At 40.6% G+C, this 14,939-nt stretch overlaps 1 protein-coding gene across 4 annotated transcripts in view; it reads right to left on the bottom strand.

Annotated features, from left to right (window-relative positions):
* Positions 1–14,677, bottom strand: part of PTPN11 (protein tyrosine phosphatase non-receptor type 11) — a 78,264-nt gene extending 63,587 nt beyond the window's left edge. For 2 of the 4 annotated variants that reach the window (XM_027124628.1, XM_027124629.1), the window contains exon 1: positions 14,470–14,666. In XM_027124628.1, coding sequence (XP_026980429.1) covers positions 14,470–14,483 — 14 coding nt within the window. In that variant the 5' untranslated portion in view covers positions 14,484–14,666. Of the gene's footprint in view, positions 1–14,469 lie in introns of all 4 variants that reach the window. The other 2 variants (XM_027124630.1, XM_027124627.1) reach the window with 2 other exon arrangements.
* Positions 14,678–14,939: the final 262 nt, after the last annotated feature.

Here is a 14,939-nt window from a genome sequence, read left to right as displayed (position 1 = left end):
GCACAGTGGTTGAGAGTCCGCCTGCCAATGCAGGGGACATGGGTTCGTGCCCTGGTCTGGGAAGATCCCACATGCCGCGGAGCAGCTGGGCCCGTGAGCCATGGCTGCTGGGCCTGCGCATCCGGAGCCTGTGCTCCGCAACGGGAGAAGCCACAACAGTGAGAGGCCCGCGTACCACAAAAAAAAAAAAAAAAAAACAGAAGTGGACAAAAAGTAGGAAAAAATGAAGAGGGAGTTGATCAAACTCACAAAGAAAAAGGAAAAGAAAATCATCTCAGAAATGAAAACTAAATTACTAGACGCCCAAAGGAGAATAAGTTCAAATGAAAATCTAATAAGTGGCATTAAAGAAAGGGAGGAAAACAATGAAGAGAATAAAATATGATGAAGAAAGAAATAAAAGAGATCACAAAGAAAATGGTTAATATGAAAGACAAGCAAAGAAGAAACAACATACATATAATTGCGGTAAGGGGAGAGGGGAAACGCAATGGAACAGAACTAATATTTAAACCTAAATTGAGAAAACAAATAAAATAAGATGTGAATCTATACATTGGAAGGGACCACCAGGTACTTGGGAAAATTAGCCCAGAATAATTGCTCTGGCACTTGTTCTAATGAAACTATTACACTTTAAAGACAAAAAAAATCTTCAAAGCCTCCACGAAAAACAAATAACTTACTGTAACAAATTAGATTAGCATCTGACTTTTCAAAGCCAACATATAAAGCAAGTTGATAAATGAACAAGCATTTTTTAAAAACTCAATGAAAGAAAAGGGTAAACTAAGAATTTTATATCCAGCTAAGTTATCCTTCAACTATCAGCGCTACAGACAAAACAAGTTTCAACATACAACAAGTAAGGGAATGCTGTACTTATCAGTCTTTCCTGATGAATCTACTAGAGGATAAACTTTATCTATCTTGTTGTAACAAGCAACATTGACAAAATAACCGATGGTGAGCATTTAATAATCTATAAATGTCATGTAAGACTAAAACAAAGATGGGAATGAGAGTAGAAAACTAATGTACAACAGTTATATACTGTGACAAAGTAGAACTACTACAACTAGAAAATGGGAAAAGGAAAACAGAAAAAAACTCATTGTTGTATAGGCAATAGGCAATAGATGGGTGTTTAAGGATAATGAAAAAAATCTGATAAGCCTGATAATAAAAGTCAAATAACAAAACAGAGGACTAAGGACATTCAAAAAGGTGTAAGTACTAGATTTAAAAAAATACAAACCTTCCTAAATACCCCCTCAAAAAACGGTTTTAAACAAAAAATTTTTAAATATACATCTTAGAAAAAAATTATATATATATAATATATATATATTATATATACACACACACACACACATACATACACACACACATCTTGTGAGAAACAATGCAAGGAAACACTACAGTTGACCCACGAACAACATGGGCTTTAGAGGCACCGATCCTTGCGCAATTGAAAATTCATATATAACTTTATAGTCAGCCCTCTATATCCACAGTTCTGCTTCCAACTGCATGGTTTCAACCAACGGCAGATTGTATCATACTGTACTACATATTTATTGAAAAAAATCCGTGCATAAGTGGACCCGTGCAGTTCAAACTTGTGTTGTTCAAGGGTCAACTGTAAGTATAAAACATTAAGATAGAGGACTTCCCTGGTGGTGCAGTGGTTAAGAATCCGCCTGCCAACGCAAGGGATATGGGTTCAAGCCCTGGTCCGGGAAGATTCCACATGCCGTGGAGCAAGTAAGCCTGCAAGCCACAACTACTGAAGCCCGCGTGCCTAGAGCCCGTGCTCCACGACAAGAGAAGCCACCACAATGAGAAGCCCGCACACCACAACAAAAAATAGCCTCCACTCTCCACAACTAGAGAAAAGCCCATGCACAGCAACAAAGACCCAGTGCAGCCAAAAATAAATAAATAAATAAATTTATTTTAAAAAATGTTATGATAGAGTTGATACCAAACCTATCAGTCATAACAATAAATGTGGATGAGTTTGCTATTAAAAGAAATCAACAAACCTATGAATATTTATGTACCAAACACAGCAATCATCTTTGTGAAGCAAAAACTACAGGAGATGCAAGGAAATGCAGATGGAAACACACCAATAATAGGAGACTTTAATACACCACACTCAATACAAGATAAAATAGACTAAAAAAATAGGTAAAGAGATAGAAAATCTAAATAACATAAACAATAGGGTAGATCTTATGTGCATATATTGTACTCCACACCCTGATAATAATTACACATTTTTCTCAAGCGCCTAGAGCATTTCCATAAAAATTGATCAGATATATACAGTCACAAGGAAAACAGTAACCCCTATAAAGTAGAAGTATTACACAGAACAATATCACAATGCAATAAACCTGAACTTCACTAACAAAAGCAAAAAACAGAAAGGCCCTTCTACCTGGAAATTTTAAAACCTTCCATTAAACAACAATTAGGTAAAAGGGGAAATACAAGCTGAATTACACAATTTGTAAGAAATAATGGCGGGACTTCCCTGGTGGCACAGTGGTTAAGAATCCACCTGCCAATGCAGGGGACAGGGGTTTGATCCCTAGTCCAGGAAGATCCCACATGCCGCAGAGCAACTAAGCCCGTGCACCACAACTAGAGAAAGTCTGCACACAGCAATGAAGACCCAAAGCAGGCATAAATAAATAAATAAATAAATAAAGTTTATCATGGATTCTATTAAAAAAAAAAGAAATAATGGCCATGAAAACACTACATATCAGCATCTATGGGATACAGCTAATGGAGTTATCAGTGGAAAATTCACTACACAAACAACTAACATTAATAAAAAATATAAGAGAATAAAAATAAAGTCCCAGTTCAAAAAAAAAAAAAACCCTAGAAAAAGGACAAAGGATAGCACAAGGAAGGAAATCTATTTTATAAAGATAAAAGCAGGGGACTTCCCTGGTGGTGTGGTGGTTAAGAATCTGCCTGCCAATGCAGGGAACATGGGTTCGAGCCCTGGTCCGGGAAGATCCCACATGACGCGGAGCAACTAAGCCCATGCACCACAACTACTGAGCCTGCACTCCAGAGCCCGCGAGCCACAACTACTGAAGCCTGCACGCCTAGGGCCCGTGCTCCGCAACAAGAGAAGCCACCACAATGAGAAGCTCGCACACCGCAACGAAGAGCAGCCCCCGCTCGCCAGAACTAGAGAAAGCCCGCACATAGCAACGAAGACCCAATGCAGCTAATAAATAAATAAATAAGCAAAAATCAAAGAAAAAGAAAACAAAAAAGTAGTAGATCTAATTAATAAAAATCCTGCTTTTTAAAATTAACAAAATAGACAAACCACTAGTTAACTTATTCAGGAGTACAAAAAAAAAAATCACAAATACACAAAACAAGAAATGACAAGGGGGAAATAAGCATTGAAACAGAAGAAAAAAATTTTTAAAGAAACTATTTTGCAGACTGCTGTGCAAATAAATTATAAAATCTAGATGAAGTGAATAATTATCTAGGGAAATAAAGACTGCCAAAACTGAGTCCATTAGAGAGAAAACTTAGGCAAACCAATTTCTATATAAAAATAGAGAAAGCAATTTTAAAACTACCCCACAGAAAAGCACCAGGCCCAGATGGTTTCAAAATGGAATTCTATCAAACTTTCAAAGACCAAACCATCCCAGTGCTCTATAAATTATTCCAGAGAGTCAAAAGGAAAGGAAAACGTACCACTTCCTTTCATGAAGCAAATATAACACCGATACCTATACCAGATAAAGACAGCTACTTCATTGATACGGAAGGCAGACACCTTGCTCCTAATTTTAATAAGATTCTAATTATTTTAAAATTATAATGATGGTTATACTGCAGTATTTAAAAAAAAAAAGTCCTTAAACCTACAATTATCAGGTTAATGAAGTGAACGAAGGGAAAAACCATTCTGTCTCCCCTCTACAGCTCTCTCCCAGCATCTTCCTCCATTATTGGTCTTCATTAAATGAAATACTGCGGGCTCAGAGGTTGCTTCATTTTTAAATACCGGTCATCCAGCCTGGGCCGCCACCACCTATGGGGGATCTGTTCCCTTACTGTCACCACTGTTATCTCCTCTTTCTTTTTTAAAATAGATTCTAGAAGAATTTCTCAGGTTTGTCCTCAACCTCACCACTGGGAGGGCTGCCTCAAGGGCACTCTTTACTGCTTCTAGCAAGATCTTTTTATTTGTTTATCTTCCTGTTTTTCATTCCCATTTCATCTTTCCTTATCTCAGCCAACTACTTCAGGCAGCTCTAATTTTTTATAGACTCAATGTCCTTTAGAATCTTGTTGAGAACACAAACATAAACTTTCTAAAACCTTTTAAAATTCATTTACTAAAACAGCACATATAGGTATGAAATTCCGAGAAAAAGCCCAAGCTTCCCTTGCATCATCAGAAGTCACTAGTTAGCAGTTTCCTAATCTTTGAGAAATGTCTCGTGCATATACATACGTATACTTACCTACGTGTGCATGTGTGCAAACACACTACTCTCTCTATGCCAGCCTGTGTGGAACACACACATACACAAATGCAATCCTGATCTACACCCCAATTTTTTCACTTACTACGACGCAAAGATCTTTCCATGCAAGCATTCTTTTTTTTTTTTTTTAATTTATTTATTTTTGGCTGCGTTGGGTCTTTGTTGCTGCGCGCGGGTTTTCACTGGTTGCGTCCAGGGGGGCTACTCTTTGTTACGGTGCGCGGGCTTCTCATTGTGGTGGCTTCTCTTGTTGCGGAACACGGGCTCCAGGCATGTGGGCTTCAGTAGTTGCAGCACGCGGGCTCAGTAGTTGTGGCTCACAGGCTCTAGAGCGCAGGCTCAGTTGTTGTGGCACATGGGCTTAGTTGCTCCGTGGCACGTGGGATCTTCCCAGACCAGGGCTCGAACCCTTGTCCCCTGCATTGGCAGGCGGATTCTTAACCACTTTGCCACCAGGGAAGTCCCCGAGCATTCTTTTTAATGGCTATACACTATTCCATTATAAAAATGTACCGTCTATAATTTAATCCCTATTAGAGGACATTTATATTATTCATAGATTTTTGTCATTACAAATAATGCAGCATATCACACCCTTTATAATCATCTTTATACACTTTTACAAGTAAATAAATATCTGTAAATTAAAATTGTAGAAATAAAACTGCTTTGACAAGAGTTTTTTTTTTTTACTCTGACAAATTTGCCAAACCACACTCAAAAGAAGGTACCAGTTTTGACTCCCATGAATTAAGCATGAAAGCCCGTTTTCTCCCAGTTTTGCCACTACTACGTATATTACCAAACTTTTTTATCCGAGTCATGGAAAATGGTACCATTCTAGTTTGCATTTCTGTGTGAGACTAGCACTTTTTCATGTTTTCAGACCACTTTTTTTTTTCATTTTCTGTGAGTTGTCAGCTTGTCATTGTTCATTTTCTATTGGATTTTTTTTCTTACTGATTTAAAGGGGCTCTTCTTGATAGAACCAGAAAATGATCCTTTATTATACATGTGACAATATTTGTCTTAGCTTTTTTCCCTTTTTACTTGCTTGTGGTTATTTTTTTTCCCCAAAGAAATTCATCTTGGCATGGTTAAATTTATCAGCTTTTTCCTTTATGGCTTCTGGGTTTCTTGCTATGTTTAGAAAAACTTAACCCACAGCACTGTTGTGAAATGGAAATAAATTAATACACATAAAGTGCTTAGCACAGAAAAAAACTCCAAGGAGTTTCACCTGTGGAACTAGGAATTTAGTTTTATGTCAGAATAAAACACAATAAAGGCACAGATTTTAACAGGACCCTGCAATGGGTACTAAAAAGGGGGGATGACTGGGAGAAGAAAGTAAATAAGACAGAGATGAGAAGTTACATCAAGAAAGAGTATGGAGAAAAAGAGAAGACAGAATTATTATTTACTACTAATAATATTTTATATTTAATAAAACTTTATAAATTATAAAATAGAAAAGACTTCTCCATGCTTATATTATTACATACACTTTTTTTCCCCTCAATTATCAACTAGCTCTGATAGCAAGGGAAAAAATAATTTACTGGCCATTATATATTATGACTGGTTAAAATTGTAGCTACATTTACTGTTTGCCATGTGCCAGCGTGCAAAGTAGACTCCAGAAGTCAAACTTTTAACCATTACACTCTATTTATTTCTAAAAATTTCTAAAGCAGAACTCTGACCGTAGATGGTCTTCATTCACAACCATGTGTTCTCACCTTTGTATCTTTTACAAAAATAACACTTATGTAGAGTATCCTGCTGATGCTGAGGGACATTATAAAAGTGACTTCCACTGCTGAAGGTGACGCTAGGTAACTACAACCACCACCCATCAGGTAGATTGGCAGAGGAGATAAGGCAGGTGGTCTCCTTAGCCCTTTATTAAATAAACCATTATTATTTCATTTCCAACCAACTTCTAATTATACCTATCATGTTTTTAAGAGTGAACATACAGACACACACACAAAAGAGTGAACACAGGAGAGTGATGTTTACAGGGGAAATTTAGTAACCAGTATTTAGCACAAAGGCTAGACAGAGGATGGGCTTAATAAACATGTGTTATCGCTGTTGTTATCATTATTATTATTGGTGGAAGATATGCAGATAGATTCTTCTCTTGCATAATTATGTTAGTTTCACACAGACCATTTTGAGATATGAATCATTTATGTTACACTGCCTTTTCAAAAACTGAACTTCACAGCTCAGGAGCTGTCCCTACATTATCTCAAACAGTATATAATTAGAAATTGAAAGTTCTATTCCATAACCCACCCACTTGAGTTTTGATATACTGTAAACTCTCCTTCCTTGGCTATTTTTTTCAAAAAGCCTTTGTATTTACCAAAAAAGTCTTTCCCAATTACATGTTTAATATTTGTAGTGCAATTACTGGCAGTTTTGTGATTTGCAACATGCTTATCGCTAACACAGAGCAGTTAGAGTTCATTCAACCCCTGAGATCTGAGTGAGAGACGGTAAGGAAGAATAGTGGAGTTAATAGGACTAGTATGATATTATAGAGCTGGCCTCAAGGATTATTACACTGGTAATATTAGGTACTGAGGCTGTACATCTCTAAATCCTGCCTCCATCTCCCACCTAGTGTGAATTCAAATAGCAGAGGTTAGTCTCCCCAAAAGGTAATGTAAATGTATCTGTATTATCTAAAAGGAGGGGAAAAGGGCAAATTAGTATATCTACATTTGGGTCTGTCAACAAGGTGCGTCCATACAGGATGAGAAAAAACAGATAAATTTCCAGTCTTCCTCATGTATACAGTGGGCACTTGGTGAATGACTGCTGCCTGAATTAACTTCGGGGAATGAAGAAAAACCAGGGAGGAGAAAAGAGAGAGGAATGGCATAGCGAAAACGTCACACAGGGAAGCGGGGGAAGAACGTTCTCCTCTTGCACATTCTAACCCCTGCAAACCTGCCAGAGCTTGACAATCCCTTCTAATCGGTCATCCTCTGGCACTGTCTATTATTTATTAAGACTCTCAGGTCATAACATGGTCCAGGTCGGTACCACCCATCTCACAGAAAGAGCTTGAAAACACATACACACACAACACCAACACTCATGAAAAAGAGCCTCAAATCAATGTCTAAAACAAATCAGCCCTGTGCTGAGTGGGCCTGAAGAAAGGAAAGACAGAATCCCTGCCTCCAAGAGAGTTTACAAACCCAAACTATTTGCCCAGAAATCCTACCAGAAATCTAAATCCCTCATTAGTGAATACAGATTCTGCAAAGGCTTAGCTCACTGACGCCAGGACCTTATTTATGTCAAGTGAGTTTAAAAAAAAAAAAATGCTGATGAACCAAAAAGAAAATACAATGATGCTGAATATTTTATCTATGTCCCCTTCCCCCAGTGATGTGGGGAAACAGTCAAGCAGGCCAATAATTTCAGGAACTTATTCTCAAGGCTGCTATGCTAAGAAGGGAATTTAAACTAGGGATCTGAAGTCTTATTTCAGTTTCTTGCCTAAATATAAAGTGATACTGGGTATAGCTTTCTTACCCGCTGCTCCAGAAAAATCATTATCTTTGTCCTTGGGGAGAAAGTTTAGAGTTTGGTACTTTCTGCAGATTACAAGAATATTCCTCTTTTCCAATTAAATTTTAATTTTCTATGGGAAAAGGATGAGTCACAAGGGAGGGGCAGTCAATAGGGACAAGCATTCTAGGTAACAGAGGCAAGAAAAAAAGTTAAGGCAGCTAGCTTTCTAATGGTAGTGGATAGCTGCTATGTCTTTATAAATCATTATCTTTTCATAGTTTCACTGGTCAGCATCTCTGCTCTGATGACAAGACAATAAATGGAAACTGCCTCCAAAAGTCTTTCCACAAATGGCTTCTACCCTGTTCAAAGCCTCTCTCTCTCTTGTCTGCTCTCCCTGGGTCCACTCCAGCCTCCTACAATCCTCCCTTCACAGCAGCTAGAGGGATATTTTTAAATAGATCAGCTCACGCCACTCCCCTGATCACATCCTTCTACAGTTTTGCATTGCTCTTAAAATACAACCCAAACTCCTCTCCATGGTCCACGTGACAGTGAGGACCTTAAAAATCCCTGTGTGGTCTAGTCTCCACCTACAGCCCCTATCTCAGCTCCTCCACGTGCTCCCTTCTGTCCTTCAAGCAGTCCAAGAACTCCCTACCTCAGCACTCCCGCACTTGCTGTTTCCTTAAAACCTGGAACACCCAATGCCTAGCACAGTGCCCCCCGCACTTAGTAATCCCACGATAAATAAGTTAAATCCCAAGTTCCTGAATGAATGGGTCAGTGTTTCATTAGAGTGGGTCGATGGAATGACACAGACTTGGATCTATAGCTTACTATTTTTAAAATAAACATATTGCGTGTGTGTATATGTACGTGCGTATAGACAGACATATATACAGTGTGCATGAACGTGTATATCAGTATACAAGTAGGTACGTATTCTAAACAGTATACTCTATACTGACAAATTTCAGTTTCAGTTTGGTACTATGTTCATCAAACTCATTTGATGCTGGCCTACAAGTCTGTCTCCCTCTCTAAATTCAATGCTCCTTGTGAACATGAATCGTATCTTTCATATTTCAGTGCTGCCAAGGACCACAGCATATACAAGCTGCTAAATGCACACAACCCTCCAAAACTCAGTAATGAACTGGGCTGCATTTTAGGGTGTTTGAATCCATTTCGGGGAGGGTCTCAAACCGTTGGTTGCAGGCTACAACTGCCACAGAACCTGCCAAACATCAGTATTTGCCTTCCCCTTCCTTAAAAAGGTAAGCATTGGAGAGCAAGTGCTGTCTGTGTTTCCCAAAGGGAAAGAGGAATAAGCACAGTATCTTCTATTGTTCCATAGCTGCCTAACAAAGTACACCAAGGCCCGCTAGTAACAATTACAAACAAGGGTTGGCTCTGCTTTTCCAGCTCTTATGTGACTCTCTAACATTCGCCACACTGACACTTTCAAGAAGGGTAAGTGATCTTAGCAGTAGCCCCTGCATTTGAGCAGCTCTGGACAAAAACCCGAGCTTACATCGGGGCAAGACATTAATAAAGACAACCCAGTTTCAACTGGAAAGACGTAGAACTGTTATTTTTCAGTAAGGCAAGTTTATTTACTCCTACAGGATAGAAACAAACAGGGCCACTAAGGAGAGCCTGGGACAAATGTACCTGACCTGCATCAGATAAATCAAAAGCCTAGAGTCTGAGAACGAGCTAAATTTCCTGGCCCTCTCAGTTTAAGCCCTCAGACACTACCTTCCAGAGGAACAAAAGCAAATGCAAAAGATGCACCAGATGCTGAAGAATACAGCCAGTTTTGTCAACTAAACAAGGCAGAGTAGGGCAGCCGAGCAATCTCAAAATCTAAACTCAGCACTAGCATTGCTATATTACCTGGGTGGGAGGGAGAATCATATAATTGCTCATACCTTCCTTTCCTTACCTGTGATGTTGAGATGTATCAGCATACTGAATATATGACATTGTAATTATTAAATGCATACAAACTCTAAACCTTAAACCCATGAAAAAAGAATTACTTTGATAATTAAACAAAACAAAATTCAGAATATTAGTCATTCAGGAGTCAGCTCATATGATCACCTCCTCAGAGATTTTTCCTAAACCCATTATCAAAACTAACCACATTCTCCACATTTGGTTTATTTTTTTCCCTCCCAGCAGTTATTACTACCTGAAATAGTCTCATTTATTCATGTGTTTGTCCACTTTCTCTTTCAGCCATAAGAACAACGATCTTTGCCTATTCTACTGCTTCATCCTGCCTGGTTCAATAACTACTTGTTGAATGAATTAATTCTGAGGTTAAAAATCATTTGAAAAAGAACACAGTTCGCAGACTAACACTATCTGATTTCAAGACTTGTTATAAAGCTACAAGATCATGTGGTATTGGCATAAGGAAAGTCAAATAGATCAATAGAACAGAAGAGAGTCTAGAAATAGGCCCACATATAAATGGACAACTGATTTTCAACAAAGGTACAAGTTCAATAAAGACGGACAGTCTTTTCAACAAACGGTGCTAGAACAACTGGATACCCATATGCAAAAAAGAGAAGATACAGCCACACCTCATACCACATACAAAAGTTAACTCAAAGTGGATCATAAAGCTAAAACTATAAAACTTGTGGAAAACAAGAGAAAACATTTGAGACATTTTGGGTCAAGCAAAAATTTCTTAGGAATGACACCACAAGCATGATCCTTTTTTTTTTTAATTGATAAAGTGGACTTCAGCAAAATTAAAAACCTCCGTTTAAGACATTTTAAAAAATGAAAAGACAAGCCACAGACTAAAAGAAAATATTTGCAATTCTGATCAAAGACTTGTATCCAGAATAAGAAACTCTCAAATTTCAATAAGAAAACAAACAAGTAAATTTCATTTTTTTTTCACAAGTAAATTTTAAAAGGGAAAATATTTAGGGCTTCCCTGGTGGCACAGTGGTTAAGAGTCCGCCTGCCGATGCAGGGGACATGGGTTCATGCCCCGGTCCAGGAAGATCCCACATGCCGCAGAGCGGCTGGGCCCGTGAGCCACGGCCGCTGGGCCTGCGCGTCTGGAGCCTATGCTCCGCAACGGGAGAGGCCACAACAGTGGGAGGCCCACGTATCACAAAAAAAAAAAAAAAGGGGGGGGGGGTGGAAATATTTAATCAAATAGACGTGTCACCAAAGAAGATATACAGATGGCAAATAAGCACATGAAAAGATGATCAACATTATTAGTCACCAGGGAAGATACAAATTAAAACTACAATGAATAAATATCAAATCATTATACTGTACACCTGAAACTAATATAATGTTCTATGTCAATTATACCTCCATTAAAATATTAAATAAGTAAAATTAAAATTTAAAAGTGCTGATATGGGGGAAAAAGCTACAATGAGATACAATGACACACCCTTTAGATGGCTAAAATTTAAAAACTGACCATTCCAAGTGTTGACCAGTATGTGGAGGAACCGAACTCTAATACACTGCCAGTGGGAATGTAAATGGTAATGTAAATGGTAATGTAAATGGTAACCACTTTGAAAAAGTTTGGCAATTGCTGAAAGAGTTAAATATACATCTGCTATGTGATCCAACCATACCACTGATAGGTATTTACCAAAGAGGAATGAAAGTACACATCCATACAAACACTTGTACATGAACATTCAGAGCAGCTTTATTTGTGAAGCCAAATTCTGAAACAACCCAAACATCCATCAATAGGTGGATAGATAAATAAACGGTGGTACCTCCATAAAATGGAATACTACTAATCAATAAAAAGTAAGGAACTATATGACACACACTACAACATGGATGAATTTCAACATAAGTTTGCTGAGCATAAGAAGCCACACATAAAAGTCCATTTACATAAAATTCTAGGAAATGCAAACTAATATATAGTAACAGAAAGCAGAAGAGTGTTTGCCCGGCAACAAGGAAGGGATTATAAAGGGCACGAGGAGCCATCAAAAGGGGTGATGGATATGTTCATTATCTTGATTGTGGTGATGGTTTCACGCGTGTATACACGTGTCAAAACTTATCAAATTGTACACTTAAATATATGCAATTTGTTGCATGTCATTTATACCTCAATAAAGCTGGGTTAAAATAATAAAATAGACCTACGATCTGAAAAATAATAATAAATAATCCCCAATTATGTGTGTTACATTCATAATCTGCTTTTTAGGTGGCACACGTTTCTTTTCCATAATAGGTAAGGGAGGACTGGAGGAGAGGAGGAATTACTCCGTTTCAAACTGTCATCTTTACCACTTGCTGCTTTGGCTATACCCACACTTCCTGGCTTCTAAACTAACAAGCTGGACAATGTAGGGTCTATTACTACCCAGCCCCTACCCCTCTCCCAGCCCCCAGTCTTTGTCTCCTAAAAGAAGCAGATCCTTACTTGTCTGGAAGAGCAGACACAAGGAACAAAAGGCTCAATGACTATTTGACAGATTAAATAGACAACTGTTTTATTTAAAAGCTCCCTAAGGAATTAAAACATTTGAGGCTATACACTGTTCTGCTGAAATGCAATTATATATTACCCAGATCTGTAAGCACTTGCCAACAGACCTGTCCAAATCACTCACTTCCCAAGTTTTCAGTTTTCTTCTCTCTCTCTTTTCATTCCATGAATGAATAATGTGCAGGTATTTCTAAGAAGACATTCCTAATATTTTGAAAAGTCTCTCATTCAAATAACTCCAACAGCTTGAAACAGTTTCTCAAATGTCTAAGACGGTGACCATAACAGGACAATGAAGTCTAAACAATGGGTCTTATATATGAATCGTATATAAAGAGTGGAAATACAAAATAGCAGGATCATTATCTGAAAACAGTAGATCACACTACTGTTTAACAACAAAATTAAGGCTTACAAATTATTGGCAATACTTATAAAATAATAGTAACCTGGTAATTAACAAGAGGGTTCTGGCTCCATCATTTATTGATTGAGTGGCCTTAGGCAAGTTGCCTAACTTCTTTTTTTTTTTAATTTATTTATTTTATTTATTTATTTTTGGCTGCATTGGGTCTTCGTTGCTGCGCATGGTCTTTCTCTAGTTGCGGGGACCGGGGACTACTCTTTGCTCTGGTACGTGGGCTTCTCTTGTTGCAAAGCACGGGCTCTAGGCGTGCGGGCTTCAGTAGTTGTGGCTCATGGGCTCAGTAGTTGTGGCTTGCGGGCTCTAGAGCACAGCGCGGGCTCTAGAGCACAAGCTCAGTAGTTGTGGCGCAAGGGCTTAGTTGCTCCGGGTCATGTGGGATCTTCCCCGACCAGAGCTCGAACCCCGAATCCGTGTCACCTGCATTGGCAGGTGGATTCTTAACCACTGTGTCACCAGGGAAGCCCAGGTTGCCTAACTTCTGAAACTCACTTTACTCATCTTTAGAACGGGGATAACAATACCTACCTCATAGAGTTATAGCAAGGATTAAACTTGTTTGGCATACAGTAAGAGCTAAATAAATGTTAGCTATTAGTAGTATGATTACCCTGAGCTTTCAAAGGATCTCATTAATTCACTAACCTTCCTTCTGACTCTTAGGTTCAAATCCTATCATTTACTAGCATGTTTCTTCTGAGCCTCAGTTTCCACATCCGTAAAACGGGGGTAATTAATGTTACCTGACTTTTAAGGTTGTGAAGGATTAAATAACTAGACATACAGCTCCCTTCCCTTCCATCTCCCAAAGCGAAGATCGCAGAGGAAGGAAATACTTCTAATAGCTGCAGATACAGTCAGTTTTTCCATTTCTGGCACGTGAGGGCTGGGGGGGAAAGGAGATGCAAAGAGGCATATAAAGGGGTCAGGGATCCTGAGTAAAGCCCCCAAATGCGCGCAAGAGGCAGAGGGACCCAGAGCGACTCGACCGTCGGGGGCCTGGCCCCGCGCAACTGGCCCCTACTCTCCCCTCCCGCGTCCCAGGCCGAGGAGCCTCCCCAAGTGAGCGGGGTTATTTCGGAATCACCATGAGGCAATTCTCATGAGGCAATGGGTCAGGAATGCGGCGCCGAGCCGGGCCGCTGGCGTCCGCGGTTCCCCGGGCGGTTCTACCTGCCCCGTCCAGACGGGCATCCCCAGGGCTGCGGGAGCCGGAACTCGGGGAGGCAGGAAATGAATGGGGACCCGAGGGGAGGGGGCGCGGTGGGGCCGGACCCCCGGGCCCGGGAGGGCTAGGGGGTTGGGACGGAGCCTGCCCCCGCGACCCCGGGCGGGAGTCCGAAGCCCAGCTGGGCCGCCTCCTCCCAGGCGGGGCTGAACGAAAGCGGCGGGGGCCGGGCCGAGGCCCGCGCCGGGCCCTCGGGGCTCCTCACCTCCGCGATGTCATGTTCCTCCCGCCCTCCGGCTCCGCGACGGACCCGCTCCTAGCTCAGGCTCCGCTGGGCCCGGTCACATCGGGCTGGCCCAAGGGAGGCCCGCTCCGGACCGGACGGGGGGCAGAGCCAGCCGGCCGCGCGCAGACCCCCCTCCAGGCCTGGGGATCCCAGAGACTGTGCAGCCGCCCCCCAAGCCCAGTTCGCTCCTCCTCCTCCCCCGCCCTTCGCTGCCGGCGCCGCTGTGACGTCACCCCACGCGACGCCCGCCGCTACTTCCTGCTTCCATGCCGCCGTGGACTGAGCGGCGGCTGGTGATGGCAGTTCGGTGGCTCACTGGAGCTTTCTCCGCGCTGTTTCCAAAGCACCTTCTCACCCTCTTTTAGATCTTGGCGTCAGGCGGTGCATTGCGCGCTCAAGTTGCACGCACTCGCGTGAATTGATCGCATCCGCTCCCACCGTGTCAATCT

Source organism: Aethalodelphis obliquidens, unplaced genomic scaffold (assembly GCF_003676395.1).
Source record: "Aethalodelphis obliquidens isolate GAN/ISIS:26980383/991018 unplaced genomic scaffold, ASM367639v1 scaffold28, whole genome shotgun sequence".
NCBI lineage: Eukaryota > Metazoa > Chordata > Mammalia > Artiodactyla > Delphinidae > Aethalodelphis > Aethalodelphis obliquidens.
The sequence above is the reverse complement of the archived record's forward strand: the minus strand, read 5'-3'. Positions and strand labels throughout refer to the sequence as shown.